Source organism: Notolabrus celidotus, unplaced genomic scaffold (genome assembly GCF_009762535.1).
Source record: "Notolabrus celidotus isolate fNotCel1 unplaced genomic scaffold, fNotCel1.pri scaffold_151_arrow_ctg1, whole genome shotgun sequence".
In the NCBI taxonomy this organism is placed as follows: domain Eukaryota; kingdom Metazoa; phylum Chordata; class Actinopteri; order Labriformes; family Labridae; genus Notolabrus; species Notolabrus celidotus.
Genome location: NW_023260025.1, coordinates 71,501 through 91,414, shown reverse-complemented (window position 1 = coordinate 91,414; position 19,914 = coordinate 71,501). Strand labels below are relative to the sequence as shown.

Genomic DNA, 19,914 nt, shown 5'->3' with positions numbered 1-19,914 from the left:
TGGAGAAATGTGACGGTGAGACAAAGCTGATTAAATATTTGATGAACTTTAAGACACGCTTTTATCTTTTAATGACAGCTTATTAGAAACGGCTCACACACTCACATAGAATATACTGGTTTAAGTGATGATGGTGATCTGGTCTGTTAATATGTTGTTATTCAATGAAATGAAATGTATAAAAGGCATTAAAATATAATCTGACTTCAGTTCTCCCGCTCACCGCCTGCGTCGCCAATTTCCCCTGCCTCTAAAATGAGTGTGTGCATGGGTCAGAGTTTGCTTACAGGTTCACATATTTTACCGTCAAGTTTGTTTTTATAAATCACAAACTTGACTAGTGGTGTACACCAGTTTCAGGCCCTGTTTTGTGCCTGAGCAACATTTATAAATGAGACCTGGGGTGGAAAGAAACTACTTAGGACTTTGAGAGCCACCCCCATAAACGAAATCCTTTTTTTTTTTTGTGATAACTTTTCATCATTTATGTCTCTTCAAGCTGTAACAGCGATTTTCAGATAAGGCCCCTTGGACGGGTTTTCACTCAAACAACTCCTGGAAATGGCCCAAAAAGCACAGATTTCTGCCACTTTGTCTAAAATACTGTATCTCCCTTCCTGTCGGCATTTCCCAGGACATTAATAGATTATTTTATAGGGCTCAGGAAGATAATTATGTGTACCAAAGCACATCTTTCTGGATGGAAGTCTCTCAAAAAGGTGGTCTCCTAACTGACTCCAGGGGGCACCACTTTGTAAATCTGCCCCGCCTACATTGAACACCCAGAAAATATCAATTTTATTCACCAGGCCTGACCCTCATGCAAAAATCCAGGACTTTTTGAGCATGTTTAGACCCTCAAATAGACCCTCAAAGAGCTAGAAAAAATTATCGCAGATACAGTTAGATCCTTGCACCTACAGTGCTAGGGCCCTAATTAACTCGTTACCTTGAGAAAACAGAGAACATGAAATGTATTTTATCATGTCCTTTTAGGGCTTCCGTTGTGTTGAGCATATGTGAGCAGACTTCTTCTGCTTGTGGCTCAGTTATGGTGTGCATCTTAGAGTTGGACCATGGAGACCTTCAGGGTTTAGTTTGCACCTTATTGTGCAGACTGAAACCTTAGTGCCTGCTGCCACCAAGTCCTCCTGCAGGTCTTCAGCAGTCACCTGAGGGTTTCTGACCTCCAGCCTCCTCAGGAATCTGGTGGCAGCAGTTGATAGCTTCCTCTTTGGTAGTGTAGTATTTGTTCTTTTAACTTTCAACTTGCAAACTGTGCTTTTACCTGCATCTCTAGCAAAAATGAGTCTCTGTGATGTAATTTTGTACCTGTTTCCTTGTTCTTGCAAAGCAATGATCTCTTCTCTGTACTTTTGGGACAGTTCTATTGACAACATGCAGTCAAACGTCACCATCAACAAAGCTCTATTTAAAGTGTTCTATCTCAACTATACCTGATGTAATTAATGAAGCCCCTGATAAATTGCATCAGGCGTGATTGAGACGACATCTGATTTGCAAATGAGTCCTCTTATAAGCAATTGTAATAAGGGGTTGAATAATTTTGAGACTACATTAGTAACAGAAGTGGCATTTTTTGTTGAAATTTGAGAAACACTAGCAGACAGTAGTTGTGTCGAGCTGTTAAAATGCTCTTGTTTGATTTGATTTTGCAAACAGCTGAAAGTTTTCAAATTTTGCAAATAAACCTAATTTACATTTGGGGTTGAATAATGTTGAGGTCAACTGTAAATCTATACAAGAGAATAATAACCCCTGTGCTGCTGGAACAACCTGTGGACTACTTTCTGTGCGTCCAATGATCCTTCATTTACGATCCAGTCAGCTTTTACAGTCTTATACAACTGATATCAATAAAACATCACACATGGATAAAGATTAGAACAGACTGACTAACTTTGAAACTGAAACCTTTTGCTTGTGGTTAAATATAAACTCACAATGGCAGTGTTCATGATGTGCTCCTTGATATGGGGGGTAAGGATCAGTTTTATTTTACTTAATGGCTTAACAGTTAACATCTCTTGTTTCTGAATGGTCACAGAACAATCATAAAAATATAACAGACGGTTACTAAGACATCAATAAAAAAATGTACTGGTACAATTAAAGAAGACAATGGACATTGGACACGTTGTCTTGTTGTAAATTAGTAAATACCACAGTAGTTTCAATATAAGATGTTTTTTTCCCTCTAAATATATCTGAACAAAAGGACGATTGTCTTATATTTGGAGCGTATTGATTAAATGCAAATCTCCATTGCAACATACAGTATCACTCTCCCAGTGGTCTTTTTAACTTGTAGCTAAAGATGAGTGGTGGTCTTCCACTTCAGGTCTCTATTCAGCCGGGCACAGGATCCCCTACAATTTACCTACCAGGGGGGACCCTGTACTGGTCGTTGCATCATCTACATGCTACACTGGGTTTATCCTCACCTGGATGGGCCTGAGGCAAAGTAACAACCATAATATTTCATTTCTTCAGTAAGTTTCCTCAAGTACCCCTCGGACCATCACGAAGGCACTGCTGGAGATACACAAGCTCAAGGATGTGCAGGTAGAATTTATTTATTGATTCATTTATTTTTAAAGTGGATGTTCTGAAAAGCAAGTCACAACTAGGCTGAGGGTTTTGATTAGGGCTTAACCTCCTCTAATATTAGAGTTCAAGAGCAAGAGCACTACTCCTTTTTATTTCCCAGAGTGCACCTGGATGAGTCTCAGAAGGGCTAGAAACAAAGAGGCTCTTCACACAAACAGCTAAAGTAACCGGCTTTACCTTCTACAGAGACTCTGCAGTCTGTGGTGGTCATCCAGATCTTCTTTCCTCCTGAGAGATGCCTTTGTGTCTTTTGTAGAGAAACTTTTGGGGGTTTTGCGCTCACATGGTTTCAGAGAAATGGCGTGATTTATAACCGTCAGTGAAACAGAAAGTCAAGGCAGAGAGTAAAGTTCTCTTAGATAAGATCACATAAATCATTACAGCTATCATATGAATCAGATTGATAACCATAAGTCACATTTATGTCCTCATTTGGTCATGAAGTCTGTCTCTGAGACTGTTTCTGTGAAATCATGTGACCTCAGGGCGTCCACCCTCTGCTCATATAAACTCTGCTCTCTCTTCCCTGATCATCAGAGAGCTTCCTGACTCCAAGTGCTGAACATCAGAGAGCTTCCTGACTCCGAGTGCTGATCATCAGAGAGCTTCCTGACTCCGAGTGCTGAACATCAGAGAGCTACCTGACACCAAGTGCTGATCATCAGAGAGCTTCCTGACTCCGAGTGCTGAACATCAGAGAGCTTCCTGACTCCGAGTGCTGATCATCAGAGAGCTTCCTGACTCCAAGTGCTGAACATCAGAGAGCTACCTGACTCCAAGTGCTGAACATCAGAGAGCTTCCTGACTCCAAGTGCTGAACATCAGAGAGCTACCTGACTCCAAGTGCTGAACATCAGAGAGCTTCCTGACTCCAAGTGCTGATCATCAGAGAGCTACCTGACTCCAAGTGCTGAACATCAGAGAGCTTCCTGACTCCAAGTGCTGAACATCAGAGAGCTTTCTGGCTCCAAGTGCTGAACATCAGGTAAGAACATCTGGAATAATGACTAATGAAACACTGAGATCAGGAATAAAGTTTAATCATAACTTTTTGAATGTTCAGCTCTGCTTTGATAAAACATTTATTGATCAATAGTGACCAGACTGCTGATGTTATAACACTTTAGGAATTATATTTTAAATTATACTAGACAAATTAAATTTCTGCAGAGATGACTCTGCTGAAAATGTTGTTGCCTGAAATGTTTGGACTACATAGCTGAATGAGCTACAGACTGGGCTTCATTAGAGACTGAAAGGTTTTCTGTGGGAGCAGGAAGCTTAACCCTTAGACCAGGGGCGTCAAAAAAAAAACCTGCGCGCTGTAACCGGCCTGCCAGAGGCTCCAATCCAACCTCCTGCAAAGTGAACTCTACAAATTTAGACCTCAACTGCAATTTTTCAATACAAGTAACTACTATTTCAAATTTGTCCTCTGGGATTGCATAAAATCATAGTGCTGATGGAGCGCACCTGAACGGCGCTCCAGGACTTTTTTTCCTCAAAGTGAGGAAACAGAATACTTGCTGTTTGCAGAATCCGGTTAAAATGCATAAAGACTTTTTAGAGCACCTCATGATCCAATTAGAACTAAAGTTTCTGTATATGTAAACTTGTCACAGCAGGAGCTGTGCATGTGTCACAGGTGCGCTCCGTCACTACCAGCACTACACCTCTGCATACAACACTGTCCAGAACGCAAACTGTTCACGCTGGAGCTGAGGGGTTCACAATAGTCAAGTGTACCTTCTTCTAGGGATGTAAATTTCAAGTATTTTCCGCGATCGATCTTTGGAAATGTTATCGATCAATTATCGATTGATCATTTTAAAAAAACGTAAATGTTTTCCATGTCAAAAACAATGCCAAGTGTGTTTTTCCCTACATCAAAATTTACTTCACGACACAATGTATATAACTGACGGTATTCAAAAGCCACGGATCATACTGAAGCTCCAAAATGTTAATGTGCTGAATATCACCGTGTGGAGCAGGCTCATAATCTCTGCAGACACACAGTCATAAAAGTGAAGGCTCAGACTTCAACAAGGGAACTGAACAGAAACAGATTTCAGACTCACAGAGTCCAGTTTTCTGTCTACTCGTTCTTATTGAGTAAAATAATCATGTGAACGCGGTCAGGTGTCAGCTGGGAGCGCAACCAGCTGAGTGTCTCCACTGTGAGCAACACCTTCAGTCAGCTGATTCTGAAACATGCTTTAAACTTCAAACACCTCCCTGAGAGCTGAACCAAATATGAGACCACATGATGTTTGATCCACAGGAGAGAATATCCAAACAAAATATAAGTGCTCGAGTAAGTTCTTAACAATCAATTAATCCATACTCAATTAGTTGTTGACATCCCTGGGCTTCTTCATTATTATAATCTATCTGTTTATCATTTCACTGTCAGGTGAATGTGTCCTGTGTATCGGTGTGTTCCCAGCAGGTTTCAGGGCTTAAAGAATACTATATGGCCCGACTATGAGACTCATCATGACGAAAAATACAACGGCTGCTTTTGTAGGAAATATAGTTCATTAAATGTGAACATTTACAGACTTTTCTTTAGGTTATTATTTTATGATTTTATTGGTCCGGCCCACTTCAGATCAACTTGGGCTGTATGTGGCCCCCGATCTGACGCCCCTGCTTTAGACTCTTAAAGCTGGATGTTGTAAGTAGTTTGAGACGCAGAAGTACTGAAAGCCTCTTTTTACTGTCAGACGGATGAACTGGTGCTAAACATGAGTTGATAGTATGCTGGATTAGAATGAGTTTATGGAGGATTCAGAGATTATTCCTATTTATTACATCATAAAACTTTTCTATGCAAAATGTGTTTTAACTAGCAGAATGGATGTCCAAAGATAAATTACTGAATGATTGATAAGTGAAGTCAGAGGAAAGAACTGACAAAAATAAAGGTGTGAAGTGAGAATAACAGGACAGGAAATGTTTGTGGACTACATAGCTGTTTCTTACCCTCTGATGATTTCTGGTATAACACTGTAATTAATAACATCTAATATTAGCAAAGAAGCTGACTGAATAAGGAGGTCACCAACTGTTTGTTTTTTTAACCAGAGAACTGATCATCTGCTCCATCCGCCGGCTCCCATAAAGACATCACCATGGCAACGTGAGTAATGTTACAACAGATGAGTTTACAGTCATGTCCCGTACACAGGTCAGGAAACATCCTGCATACAGATACCATGAATACCATGTCAATATCACTTTATTAAAAGGTTTATAATGAATTTACAAAACAACATTTTAAGTGTAATTTTCCTTTTAATGCTGAATAAGAGTCTACAGAGATATCAGACAACATCAGACAACAAGGAATGGTTCTCACTGAACACAGATTAACACAGGAATATAAATACAGGTAAACACAGGAATATAAATACAGGTAAACACAGGAATATAAATACAGGTAAACACAGGAATATAAATACAGGTAAACACAGAGGAATATAAATACAGGTAAACACAGGAATATAAATACAGGTAAACACAGAGGAATATAAATACAGGTAAACACAGGAATATAAATACAGGTAAACACAGGAATATAAATACAGGTAAACACAGAGGAATATAAATACAGGTAAACACAGAGGAATATAAATACAGGTAAACACAGAGGAATATAAATACAGGTAAACACAGGAATATAAATACAGGTAAACACAGAGGAATATAAATACAGGTAAACACAGAGGAATATAAATACAGGTAAACACAGGAATATAAATACAGGTAAACACAGGGGGATATAAATACAGGTAAACACAGAGGAATATAAATACAGGTAAACACAGGAATATAAATACAGGTAAACACAGAGGAATATAAATACAGGTAAACACAGGAATATAAATACAGGTAAACACAGAGGAATATAAATACAGGTAAACACAGAGGAATATAAATACAGGTAAACACAGAGGAATATAAATACATGTAAACACAGGAATATAAATACAGGTAAACACAGGAATATAAATACAGGTAAACACAGAGGAATATAAATACAGGTAAACACAGAGGAATATAAATACAGGTAAACACAGGAATATAAATACAGGTAAACACAGGAATATAAATACAGGTAAACACAGGAATATAAATACAGGTAAACACAGGAATATAAATACAGGTAAACACACAGGAATATAAATACAGGTAAACACAGAGGAATATAAATACAGGTAAACACAGAGGAATATAAATACAGGTAAACACAGGAATATAAATACAGGTAAACACAGAGGAATATAAATACAGGTAAACACAGAGGAATATAAATACAGGTAAACACAGGAATATAAATACAGGTAAACACAGGAATATAAATACAGGTAAACACAGAGGAATATAAATACAGGTAAACACAGGAATATAAATACAGGTAAACACAGGAATATAAATACAGGTAAACACAGAGGAATATAAATACAGGTAAACACAGAGGAATATAAATACAGGTAAACACAGAGGAATATAATACAGGTAAACACAGGAATATAAATACAGGTAAACACAGAGGAATATAAATACAGGTAAACACAGAGGAATATAAATACAGGTAAACACAGGAATATAAATACAGGTAAACACAGGGGGATATAAATACAGGTAAACACAGAGGAATATAAATACAGGTAAACACAGGAATATAAATACAGGTAAACACAGAGGAATATAAATACAGGTAAACACAGGAATATAAATACAGGTAAACACAGAGGAATATAAATACAGGTAAACACAGAGGAATATAAATACAGGTAAACACAGAGGAATATAAATACATGTAAACACAGGAATATAAATACAGGTAAACACAGGAATATAAATACAGGTAAACACAGAGGAATATAAATACAGGTAAACACACAGGAATATAAATACAGGTAAACACAGGAATATAAATACAGGTAAACACAGGAATATAAATACAGGTAAACACAGGAATATAAATACAGGTAAACACAGGAATATAAATACAGGTAAACACACAGGAATATAAATACAGGTAAACACAGAGGAATATAAATACAGGTAAACACAGAGGAATATAAATACAGGTAAACACAGGAATATAAATACAGGTAAACACAGAGGAATATAAATACAGGTAAACACAGAGGAATATAAATACAGGTAAACACAGGAATATAAATACAGGTAAACACAGGAATATAATACAGGTAAACACAGAGGAATATAAATACAGGTAAACACAGGAATATAAATACAGGTAAACACAGGAATATAAATACAGGTAAACACAGAGGAATATAAATACAGGTAAACACAGAGGAATATAAATACAGGTAAACACAGAGGAATATAAATACAGGTAAACACAGGAATATAAATACAGGTAAACACAGGAATATAAATACAGGTAAACACAGAGGAATATAAATACAGGTAAACACAGGAATATAAATACAGGTAAACACAGGAATATAAATACAGGTAAACACAGAGGAATATAAATACAGGTAAACACAGAGGAATATAAATACAGGTAAACACAGGAATATAAATACAGGTAAACACAGAGGAGTATAAATACAGGTAAACACAGGAATATAAATACAGGTAAACACAGAGGAATATAAATACAGGTAAACACAGGAATATAAATACAGGTAAACACAGAGGAATATAAATACAGGTAAACACAGAGGAATATAAATACAGGTAAACACAGGAATATAAATACAGGTAAACACAGGAATATAAATACAGGTAAACACAGAGGAATATAAATACAGGTAAACACAGAGGAATATAAATACAGGTAAACACAGAGGAATATAAATACAGGTAAACAACGTCTGATTCTTTGTACTGCTTTTACTCTTTAACAGAGAAACTAAAAGCTCATCTAAATACGACAACACCCCCAAACGTCTGATACGTTCAGGCTCTCCTGATGTCTACGAGCTGCTGCCAAAGAAAGAGGACATAGGAACTCTTAAAAAACTGACTCTGGGTAAAAGAGATCCAAAGAAGACCAACAGAACCATCTTACTTGTTGGTGAAACTGGAACAGGAAAATCTACTCTGATCAACGCTCTGGTGAACTACGCCATGGGGGTGGAGTGGGAGGACAACATCATGTTTCAGATCATTGAAGAGGAGAAAAATACTGCCCAAGGGGGACCTCAGAAAGAAAGTCAGAGTGTAAGTCAGACCTCAGACGTGATCGTGTACGAGATCTTTGGTTTTGAAGGTAAAACCCTGCCCTACTCTCTGACCATCATCGACACTCCTGGATACGGAGACACCAGAGGAGCTGAGCAAGATGACAAGATCAGTCAGAGAATGTTGGACGTGTTCCGCTCAAAGGATGGAGTCCATGAGATGAATGTCATTTGTCTGGTGCTGAAATCTACTGAGAATCGACTGAGTGACCGTTTGATGTACATCTTTGATTCGGTGGTGTCTCTGTTTGGAAAAGACATGGAGAACAACATCATCTCCCTCATCACACACTCAGACATGATGACACCCACAAATGTTCTGCAAGCTCTTGAGGCTGCACACATCAAGTGTGCCAAAGATGAAGATAATGAGCCCGTTCATTTTCTGTTCAATAATCACCAAAGCAAACAGAGAACAAAGGAAAATAAGTTAGTTTTAAAATGTGCATGGGACTTCACAAACAGCCAAATGGAAGAATTCACTGAGTTCCTTCTAAAGCGTGATGCTCAGAGCCTGGTAAAAACTGTTGAAGTGTTGAATGAACGCATCAGACTGACGGCCTGCATCCAGAACCTGCAAGACCGAGTCCAGCTGATCGAACTAAAGCAGAGAGAAACTCAACAGATTCAGGAAGCTCTGAAGAAACAAGAAGAACAGATGAAGAGCAACGAAGAAGATTTTGATACAGCTAAAAAAAAACACCAGACAGAGATCCAGCAGACTAAGGAAGCTCTGAAGAAACATGAAGAAGAGATGAAGAAACATGAAGAACAGATGAAGAGAAACCAGAACATCAATGTGTGGGTGGATGAGCCATACAAAGTTAAAGAATCTATCAAAGGAGGGACGTGGGGGTTGGGGTTGTTTTATGAGGGAGCTGTCTGCTGTAACGTATGTCAGGAGACAATATGTCGTTTGAAACATCTTGAGAAGGTGAAAACAACCCAGGGAGATGTAGAAGAGAAGTATGAAAGAAGTAAAGCAGACTGTGAGGAGACGTTCGGCCTCCTGGTTAATACGGAGAAACGTATGGAAGAGCTTCAGAAAGACAAAGATCAGTGTTTGGACACGGCCTTCCAGCATGTTGAAAAGCTGGAGCAGATCGCTCTGAATGCAGACTCCCTGTCCACTCTGGTCCACCTGGACTACCTGATTCAGAAGATGAAGGAGAGAGGAGACACAGAGAAGGTCCAGAAACTGGAGGAGATGAAGAGACGAGAGGATGAAGGAAAAAAAAAGGAATGGGGTACAAGGTCGGCAGACTGGCAGCAGCAAGTTTAGATGAAGGAAGAAGAGCTGTACAGGAGTACATGGTCGGCAGAATGGTGACAGCTGGTAAATCATTTTTTGGATGGAAATAATAAGTGAACAAGATGATTGAGAGCAGACACCTGTGGATGAAAAAGGTGAACCTGCTGATACAGAAGTTTAAGGATCATTGAAGAAGTTTCAGTCCAGAGCTGTTGGGCCTGATTTATGTTGTTTTCCTGCATAAAGACCTGAATGTGGTCTTCCTCCTGAAACAGTGCCTGCTGATGATCGTGATGACTGCAGCTGTTTATTCTTAACCTTTGTTCTTCTATTTCTTTAACCAGTGATTAACTGTATAAACTCGTATCACGTCCTCTGGTGTTAGATGTTACAGACAGCAGCAACACAAACCGTCCTTCAGTTGGACAGACGTCCGTGTCTCTGTCTTCAGATCCTCTGTGTGAGTTCAATGATTTATTGTTGTTTCAGTCTGTGGTTTATTTTAAATGATGTGGAGGAGGAGTCAGAAACTCTTCAGTTTGTCACATGTTCATTAGAAAGTAGAAATATTCTGTTCTATCTGAATCATATGTTCACTCTTTAAATCTGTTGTTCTGTTTGATGAAGAAACCAGTCTGTAATAATTCAAAGACTATATAACATTTAGTTTAACATCGTCTCAGGTTCACAGGATCTGAGTTCTTGTTTTAATCACATGTTCATCGTTGGTGGCACAATATATTGTTTTGTCATTCAACTTTTTATTGCATTTTTTTCAGTATTTCTTTGTTCAACACAAGTTGAAAAATTATATATGTTATACAAAACCAACAAAAAGAAAAAAGAAAAAAAATACATATAAAAAGAATAAAAAAAAAGAATAATAATAAAATAGCATTCCTAATTTTCTTGGTGGCACAATATAAAAGGTGCACATTTCTTGCAAAGAAAAAAAAAAAGCTGATAAAAATAAAATCAGCAATAGATTTAAAACCAAAACATATAAAAGGGGATTATATATGTGGTTTATACTATTGCTGTTTAATCCTGTGAATGCCATGTATCCATGTATGTTTTACTTTATTCTTTAAATGTCATATTTGTAGTGATTGCAGCATTTTGTGTGTTTTTCATAGTTAATGGAACTTGATTAGTTAAACAGGGAATCAATAATCAAATGTGTGATTGATGAAATCAGTTTGTCTTCATTTGATCATGATTTTAAATGATTTAGTGATTCTGCTGATTCATTAAATATCTGTGATTGATTCACCTGAGTCATTAAATATCTGTGATTGATTCACCTGATTCATTAAATATCTGTGATTGATTCACCTGATTCATTAAATATCTGTTATTGATTCATCTGATTCATTAAATATCTGTTATTGATTCACCTGATTCATTAAATATCTGTGATCGATTCACCTGAGTCATTAAATATCTGTTACTGATTCATCTGATTCATTAAATATCTGTTATTGATTCACCTGATTCATTAAATATATGTTATTGATTCACCTGATTCATTAAATATCTGTTATTGATTCATCTGATTCATTAAATATCTGTGATCGATTCACCTGAGTCATTAAATATCTGTTACTGATTCACCTGATTCATTAAATATCTGTTAGTGATTCATCTGATTCATTAAATACATGTTATTGATTCATCTGATTCATTAAATATCTGTGATTGATTCATCTGATTCATTAAATATCTGTGATTGATTCATCTGATTCATTAAATATCTGTGATTGATTCATCTGATTCATTAAATATCTGTGATTGATTCATCTGATTCATTAAATATCTGTGATTGATTCACCTGATTCATTAAATATCTGTGATTGATTCATCTGATTCATTAAATACATGTTATTGATTCATCTGATTCATTAAATATCTGTGATTGATTCATCTGATTCATTAAATATCTGTGATTGATTCACCTGATTCATTAAATATCTGTGATTGATTCAGTCTCAGCTTCAGTTTATTCTGATCTCAAAGTTCAACATGGACTCGATGTGGAAAAACACTCACCACCTTTAGAGCTGATGTTTACACAGCGTGATGAAGAGCAGGAAGTGATGATGATGGTTTCTGCGGTCATCAACAGAGGGCGCTAACACTGCACTCCTGACTACACTGAACTGATGGAAACCTGAACACTTGAACACACCTTCATACCTGTAACAGAACTGTTATATTATTATAACTTTAGCTTACAGCTTTTATAACAGAGTGAACAAATGTTCACCTTTGACCTCTGTGAAAGAAACCGGACCAGTTATTAAACTGAATGAAGTCTAGATTTAACATCCTGTCAGGAATTTACCTGTTAATGAAAAACACATGCTTTATCAATACATCAATCTTTATTTATAAATCACCAAATCACAACAAATGTTCTCCTTAGACTCCAAACAGAGCCGGTCTAGACCAGACTCTATGTTCTATTATTAACAAAGACCCAACATCAAGACCGGATCAGATCCAGTCCCATCTTCCAGACAGGACTCAGTCTGATCTCATCTTAATCCACCATGAGCAGAGCACTTTGCAGCATTTAGCAAGTTACAGTGGCAAGGACAAACTTCCTTTAACAGGCAGAAACCTCCAGCAGGACCAGACTCATGTTAGACACACATCTGCTGAGACCGTGTTGGAGAGAGGGATAGAGGGAGGTGAAGAGAGAGAGAGAGAGAGACAGAGAGAGAGAGAGAGAGAGAGAGATGATAGTGGGGAGACGGATAGTAGTAGTTGTAGCAGCTGGAGTCTGGCACGTCCACAGCAGCAGAGATCCAGAGGAACCTACGAGACAAGGGAGCTCAGGGACTCCAGAAAGGTCTATGGTTAGGAACTTTAAAGATATCTCAACTCAATTCTGCGAGATGCTACGGAGGCCCTGAAGTCCAAAAAGTTACATTTGTATTATTGTGCTCACAATAAACAACATGTGCACTCTAGATTAAATGATTCACCTGTTACTGATATATCATTCAGCCTTTTGGCCTTCATAAGGAGCTCTACATGTCAAAAACCCATGTCCTGGTGTTCCCTCCTCAAGGGACGTTCAGAGGTGACTTAGTCCCTGAAAGTAAATTTAAAATCCAGCTAGCTGACTAATCTAACTCACAAAGATAAACACGTGATCTCAGAGTCTGTGGGTAAACCATGTCAACAGGTCTGCTGAGTGTGGCTAAGGTTAGCAGAGCTAGCACCAGCCTCCAGTCCTCCTGCACGTTAACCACCTCATGCCTGTGTTTGCCTTCAACAAACTGCGCTGAGACAACACATGCCGACATTACTGAAACGTTAACTCTGATGTTAACCAGTGAGAGTGACGATGTTCCATCCCTCGCCTCCTCTCAGTGACGCTGTTCACCAGCTTTACTGCGTCTCCTCTCTCCATTAACACGCTGCTTTGTAACGCAGTCCTGCTTTGATTACTCCGTCCACTCGACTCTTCATCTCTTTCAGTTTCTGGATCTTCTCTGCGTCTCTTGTCTCCTCCATCGTTTTAATCAGGAAGTCCAAGTGTTCATGAGTGTACAGCGAATCAGCATTCAGGGCAATCTGCTCCAGTTTGACGACACTCTGGAAGGACTCCTCCAACCATTTACGTTTCTCTATCATTGGCTCCACCATGTGTACTCCAGAAAACATCCTCATGAACAAGAGCAAACTAGGCATGCTCCCATCAAACCTTTGGATTTCTTCCAGGTGTTTTTCAATAAACTCGACTCGCTCTTTCAGGTTTCTGATGCACGCCATCAGTCTCATTCTCTCTTTCAAAACATCTACAGTCATCTTCAGCCCTTTAGGCTCTGACCTATGCAGGAACTGTGCAAACTGCCTCATTCCTTTCATTGTTATGTCATTAACATGTTCAAGGTAATCTGGATCTTCTCCTCTGTCTTCTGTCTGGCAGTTCTCAAACAGGAAGTAAACAGGCTGACCCTTAGCATCTTTAGCACACTTCATTTTTGCAGCTTCAAGGGCTGTGAGAGCATTTTTAGGTTGTCTCCCATTTGAATGTGTTAAGAGGGCAACAATGCTGTCCTCCATGTTTTTTCCAAACAGAGACAGCACCGCATTGAAAATGTAACATTGTCGGTCATCAAGTCGATTCACGGTAGATTTCAGCACCAGACCCACCGCGTTGATCTCATGAACTCCACCCTCTGTGCCAAACAGCTCTAACAGTCTCTGACTGACGATGTCATCATGGTCAATCCCTCCGGTGTCTCCGTATCCAGGAGTGTCGATGATGGTCAGAGAGTAGGGCAGAGTTTTACCTTCAAAGCCAAAGATCTCGTACACGTTCACGTCTGATGTCTGACTTTCACACTGGTTTTCTGCTTGACCTGTCTTGTTATCCTCCACGATCTGAAACCAGACGTTGTCCTCCCACTTCACCCCCATGGCGTAGTTGACCAGGGCGTTGATCAGAGTGGATTTTCCTGTTCCTGTTTCGCCCACGAGCAGGATGGTTTTGTTTAACTTGCTCACATCTTTTTTCCCAAGAGTAATTCTTGTTAGATTTCCAATCCTCTCTTTCTTTGTCATCACCTTGTAGATGGCAGGAGATCTTGATTGAATGAGAACGGAGGAAATGTATTCTAATATGGATGAGGAGTTCCTGTGAAACAGAAGAAATTTGATGTCAGCAACACGTTTCTAACAGCTAGTTCAGGGACAACAAAACAATGACACCTTGAGAAACATCTCCTACCTAATGAGGTTAATGATCAACAGGAGAGTCACATGACCAGAGAGGCAGAGTCTCTCAGAGGGAAGGATGGGAAGAGGTTCAACCCTCTGTGTGAGACTGCGTGAGCTAACAGTTCAACAGTTTCTGAATTATGTTCCTAAATATGGAAGTCACTGCATTAAAAACAGACATCACTCTGTAGTGGAAGTCACTGCATTATAAACAGACATGACTCTGTAGTGGAAGTCACTGCATTATAAACAGACATCACTCTGTAGTGGAAGTCACTGCATTATAAACAGACATGACTCTGTAGTCGAAGTCACTGCATTATAAACAGACATGACTCTGTAGTGGAAGTCACTGCATTATAAACAGACATGACTCTGTAGTGGAAGTCACTGCATTATAAACAGACATGACTCTGTAGTGGAAGTCACTGCATTAAAAACAGACATGTCTCTGTAGTGGAAGTCACTGCATTAAACACAGACATGACTCTGTAGTGGAAGTCACTGCATTAAACACAGACATGACTCTGTAGTGGAAGCCACTGCATTATAAACAGACATGACTCTGTAGTGGAAGTCACTGCATTATAAACAGACATGACTCTGTAGTGGAAGTCACTGCATTATAAACAGACATGACTCTGTAGTGGAAGTCACTGCATTATAAACAGACATGACTCTGTAGTGGAAGTCACTGCATTAAACACAGACATGACTCTGTAGTGGAAGTCACTGCATTATAAACAGACATGACTCTGTAGTGGAAGTCACTGCATTAAACACAGACATGACTCTGTAGTGGAAGTCACTGCATTAAACACAGACATGACTCTGTAGTGGAAGTCACTGCATTAAAACAGACATGACTCTGTAGTGGAAGTCACTGCATTAAACACAGACATGACTCTGTAGTGGAAGTCACTGCATTAAACACAGACATGACTCTGTAGTGGAAGTCACTGCATTAAACACAGACATGACTCTGTAGTGGAAGTCACTGCATTATAAACAGACATGACTCTGTAGTGGAAGTCACTGCATTAAACACAGACATGACTCTGTAGTGGAAGTCACTGCATTAAAAACAGACATGACTCTGTAGTGGAAGTCACTGCATTAAACACAGACATGACTCTGTAGTGGAAGTCACTGCATTAAACACAGACATGACTCTGTAGTGGAAGTCACTGCATTAAACACAGACATGACTCTGTAGTGGAAGTCACTGCATTAACACAGACATGACTCTGTAGTGGAAGTCACTGCATTAAACACAGACATGACTCTGTAGTGGAAGTCACTGCATTAAAACAGACATGACTCTGTAGTGGAAGTCACTGCATTAAACACAGACATGACTCTGTAGTGGAAGTCACTGCATTAAACACAGACATGACTCTGTAGTGGAAGTCACTGCATTAAACACAGACATGACTCTGTAGTGGAAGTCACTGCATTAAACACAGACATGACTCTGTAGTGGAAGTCACTGCATTAAACACAGACATGACTCTGTAGTGGAAGTCACTGCATTAAACACAGACATGACTCTGTAGTGGAAGTCACTGCATTAAAACAGACATGACTCTGTAGTGGAAGTCACTGCATTAAAAACAGACATGACTCTGTAGTGGAAGTCACTGCATTAAAACAGACATGACTCTGTAGTGGAAGTCACTGCATTAAACACAGACATGACTCTGTAGTGGAAGTCACTGCATTAAACACAGACATGACTCTGTAGTGGAAGTCACTGCATTATAAACAGACATGACTCTGTAGTGGAAGTCACTGCATTAAACACAGACATGACTCTGTAGTGGAAGTCACTGCATTAAAAACAGACATGACTCTGTAGTGGAAGTCACTGCATTAAACACAGACATGACTCTGTAGTGGAAGTCACTGCATTAAAACAGACATGACTCTGTAGTGGAAGTCACTGCATTAAACACAGACATGACTCTGTAGTGGAAGTCACTGCATTAAACACAGACATGACTCTGTAGTGGAAGTCACTGCATTAAACACAGACATGACTCTGTAGTGGAAGTCACTGCATTAAAACAGACATGACTCTGTAGTGGAAGTCACTGCATTAAAACAGACATGACTCTGTAGTGGAAGTCACTGCATTAAAAACAGACATGACTCTGTAGTGGAAGTCACTGCATTAAAAACAGACATGACTCTGTAGTGGAAGTCACTGCATTAAACACAGACATGACTCTGTAGTGGAAGTCACTGCATTAAAATAGACATGACTCTGTAGTGGAAGTCACTGCATTAAAAACAGACATAACTCTGTAGTGGAAGTCACTGCATTAAACACAGACATGACTCTGTAGTGGAAGTCACTGCATTAAAAACAGACATGACTCTGTAGTGGAAGTCACTGCATTAAACACAGACATGACTCTGTAGTGGAAGTCACTGCATTATAAACAGACATGACTCTGTAGTGGAAGTCACTGCATTAAACACAGACATGACTCTGTAGTGGAAGTCACTGCATTAAACACAGACATGACTCTGTAGTGGAAGTCACTGCGTTAAACACAGACATGACTCTGTAGTGGAAGTCACTGCATTAAACACAGACATGACTCTGTAGTGGTAAGTCACTGCATTAAAAACAGACATGACTCTGTAGTGGAAGTCACTGCATTAAACACAGACATGACTCTGTAGTGGAAGTCACTGCAGTATAAACAGACATGACTCTGTAGTGGAAGTCACTGCATTAAACACAGACATGACTCTGTAGTGGAAGTCACTGCATTAAACACAGACATGACTCTGTAGTGGAAGTCACTGCATTAAAACAGACATGACTCTGTAGTGGAAGTCACTGCATTAAAAACAGACATGACTCTGTAGTGGAAGTCACTGCATTATAAACAGACATGACTCTGTAGTGGAAGTCACTGCATTAAAAACAGACATGACTCTGTAGTGGAAGTCACTGCATTAAAAACAGACATGACTCTGTAGTGGAAGTCACTGCATTAAACACAGACATGACTCTGTAGTGGAAGTCACTGCATTATAAACAAACATGACTCTGTAGTGGAAGTCACTGCATTAAACACAGACATGACTCTGTAGTGGAAGTCACTGCATTAAAAACAGACATGACTCTGTAGTGGAAGTCACTGCATTAAACACAGACATGACTCTGTAGTGGAAGTCACTGCATTAAAAACAGACATGACTCTGTAGTGGAAGCCACTACATTATAAACAGACATGACTCTGTAGTGGAAGTCACTGCATTATAAACAGACATGACTCTGTAGTGGAAGTCACTGCATTAAAAACAGACATGACTCTGTATTGGAAGTCACTGCATTAAAAACAGACATGACTCTGTAGTGGAAGTCACTGCATTAAACACAGACATGACTCTGTAGTGGAAGTCACTGCATTATAAACAGACATGACTCTGTAGTGGAAGTCACTGCATTAAAAACAGACATGACTCTGTAGTGGAAGTCACTGCATTAAACACAGACATGACTCTGTAGTGGAAGTCACTGCATTAAAAACAGACATGACTCTGTAGTGGAAGTCACTGCATTAAACACAGACATGACTCTGTAGTGGAAGTCACTGCATTATAAACAGACATGACTCTGTAGTGGAAGTCACTGCATTAAACACAGACATGACTCTGTAGTGGAAGTCACTGCATTAAACACAGACATGACTCTGTAGTGGAAGTCACTGCATTAAACACAGACATGACTCTGTAGTGGAAGTCACTGCATTAAAACAGACATGACTCTGTAGTGGAAGTCACTGCATTAAACACAGACATGACTCTGTAGTGGAAGTCACTGCATTAAACACAGACATGACTCTGTAGTGGAAGTCACTGCATTAAACACAGACATGACTCTGTAGTGGAAGTCACTGCATTAAACACAGACATGACTCTGTAGTGGAAGTCACTGCATTAAACACAGACATGACTCTGTAGTGGAAGTCACTGCATTAAACACAGACATGACTCTGTAGTGGAAGTCACTGCATTAAAAACAGACATGACTCTGTAGTGGAAGTCACTGCATTATAAACAGACATGACTCTGTAGTGGAAGTCACTGCATTAAACACAGACATGACTCTGTAGTGGAAGTCACTGCATTAAACACAGACATGACTCTGTAGTGGAAGTCACTGCATTATAAACAGACATGTCTCTGTAGTGGAAGTCACTGCATTAAACACAGACATGACTCTGTAGTGGAAGTCACTGCATTAAACACAGACATGACTCTGTAGTGGAAGTCACTGCATTAAACACAGACATGACTCTGTAGTGGAAGTCACTGCATTATAAACAGACATGACTCTGTAGTGGAAGTCACTGCATTAAACACAGACATGACTCTGTAGTGGAAGTCACTGCATTAAACACAGACATGACTCTGTAGTGGAAGTCACTGCATTAAACACAGACATGACTCTGTAGTGGAAGTCACTGCATTAAAAACAGACATGACTCTGTAGTGGAAGTCACTGCATTAAACACAGACATGACTCTGTAGTGGAAGTCACTGCATTATAAACAAACATGACTCTGTAGTGGAAGTCACTGCATTAAACACAGACATGACTCTGTAGTGGAAGTCACTGCATTAAAAACAGACATGACTCTGTAGTGGAAGTCACTGCATTAAACACAGACATGACTCTGTAGTGGAAGTCACTGCATTAGTCCACACACATATTATGTTTCCCTTGATTATTGGACCTGATTTCTGTACTCATTAGAGTTATATATTGAATTTCATTATGGGTCCATTAACCATACAATTAGTTTTACTCACATGGCCATGGTTGTGTCTTCACTGGAGCAGGATGATGGAGTGATTCATCAGTTCTCTGAATGGAACAAGAAAACAAACATCAGTGACCTGCTGTTAAATCTCACATTCGTCCTGTTTTAAAGAGTTCTTACCTCGTGTCAGCTTCAGGACGCTCTGTGAGGACAAGCAGAGAGCAGAGAGCAGAGTCTGCTGCATATCAGCAGGGTGGGCAGACACTCTCAGGTCACATGA

The 19,914-nt window shown here is 39.1% G+C and overlaps 2 protein-coding genes across 2 annotated transcripts in view; one reads left to right on the top strand and one right to left on the bottom strand.

Annotated features, from left to right (window-relative positions):
- LOC117808787 (septin-1-like) overlaps nt 1–13,213 on the top strand; it is a 47,936-nt gene extending 34,723 nt beyond the window's left edge. The window contains exons 8-9 of the mRNA XM_034678447.1: nt 8,529–10,053; nt 13,193–13,213. Of these exons, the coding sequence (XP_034534338.1) occupies nt 8,529–10,053; nt 13,193–13,213 (1,546 nt within the window). The remainder of the gene's footprint in view (nt 1–8,528; nt 10,054–13,192) is intronic.
- On the bottom strand, nt 12,898–19,914 carry LOC117808791. The gene is made up of 3 exons (XM_034678452.1): nt 19,815–19,914; nt 19,684–19,738; nt 12,898–14,767 (listed from the first exon to the last, which is right to left on the bottom strand). The coding sequence occupies exons 2-3, from the start codon at nt 19,689–19,691 to the stop codon at nt 13,537–13,539; spliced, it is 1,239 nt and encodes a 412-aa protein (XP_034534343.1). The 5' UTR covers nt 19,692–19,738; nt 19,815–19,914; the 3' UTR covers nt 12,898–13,536.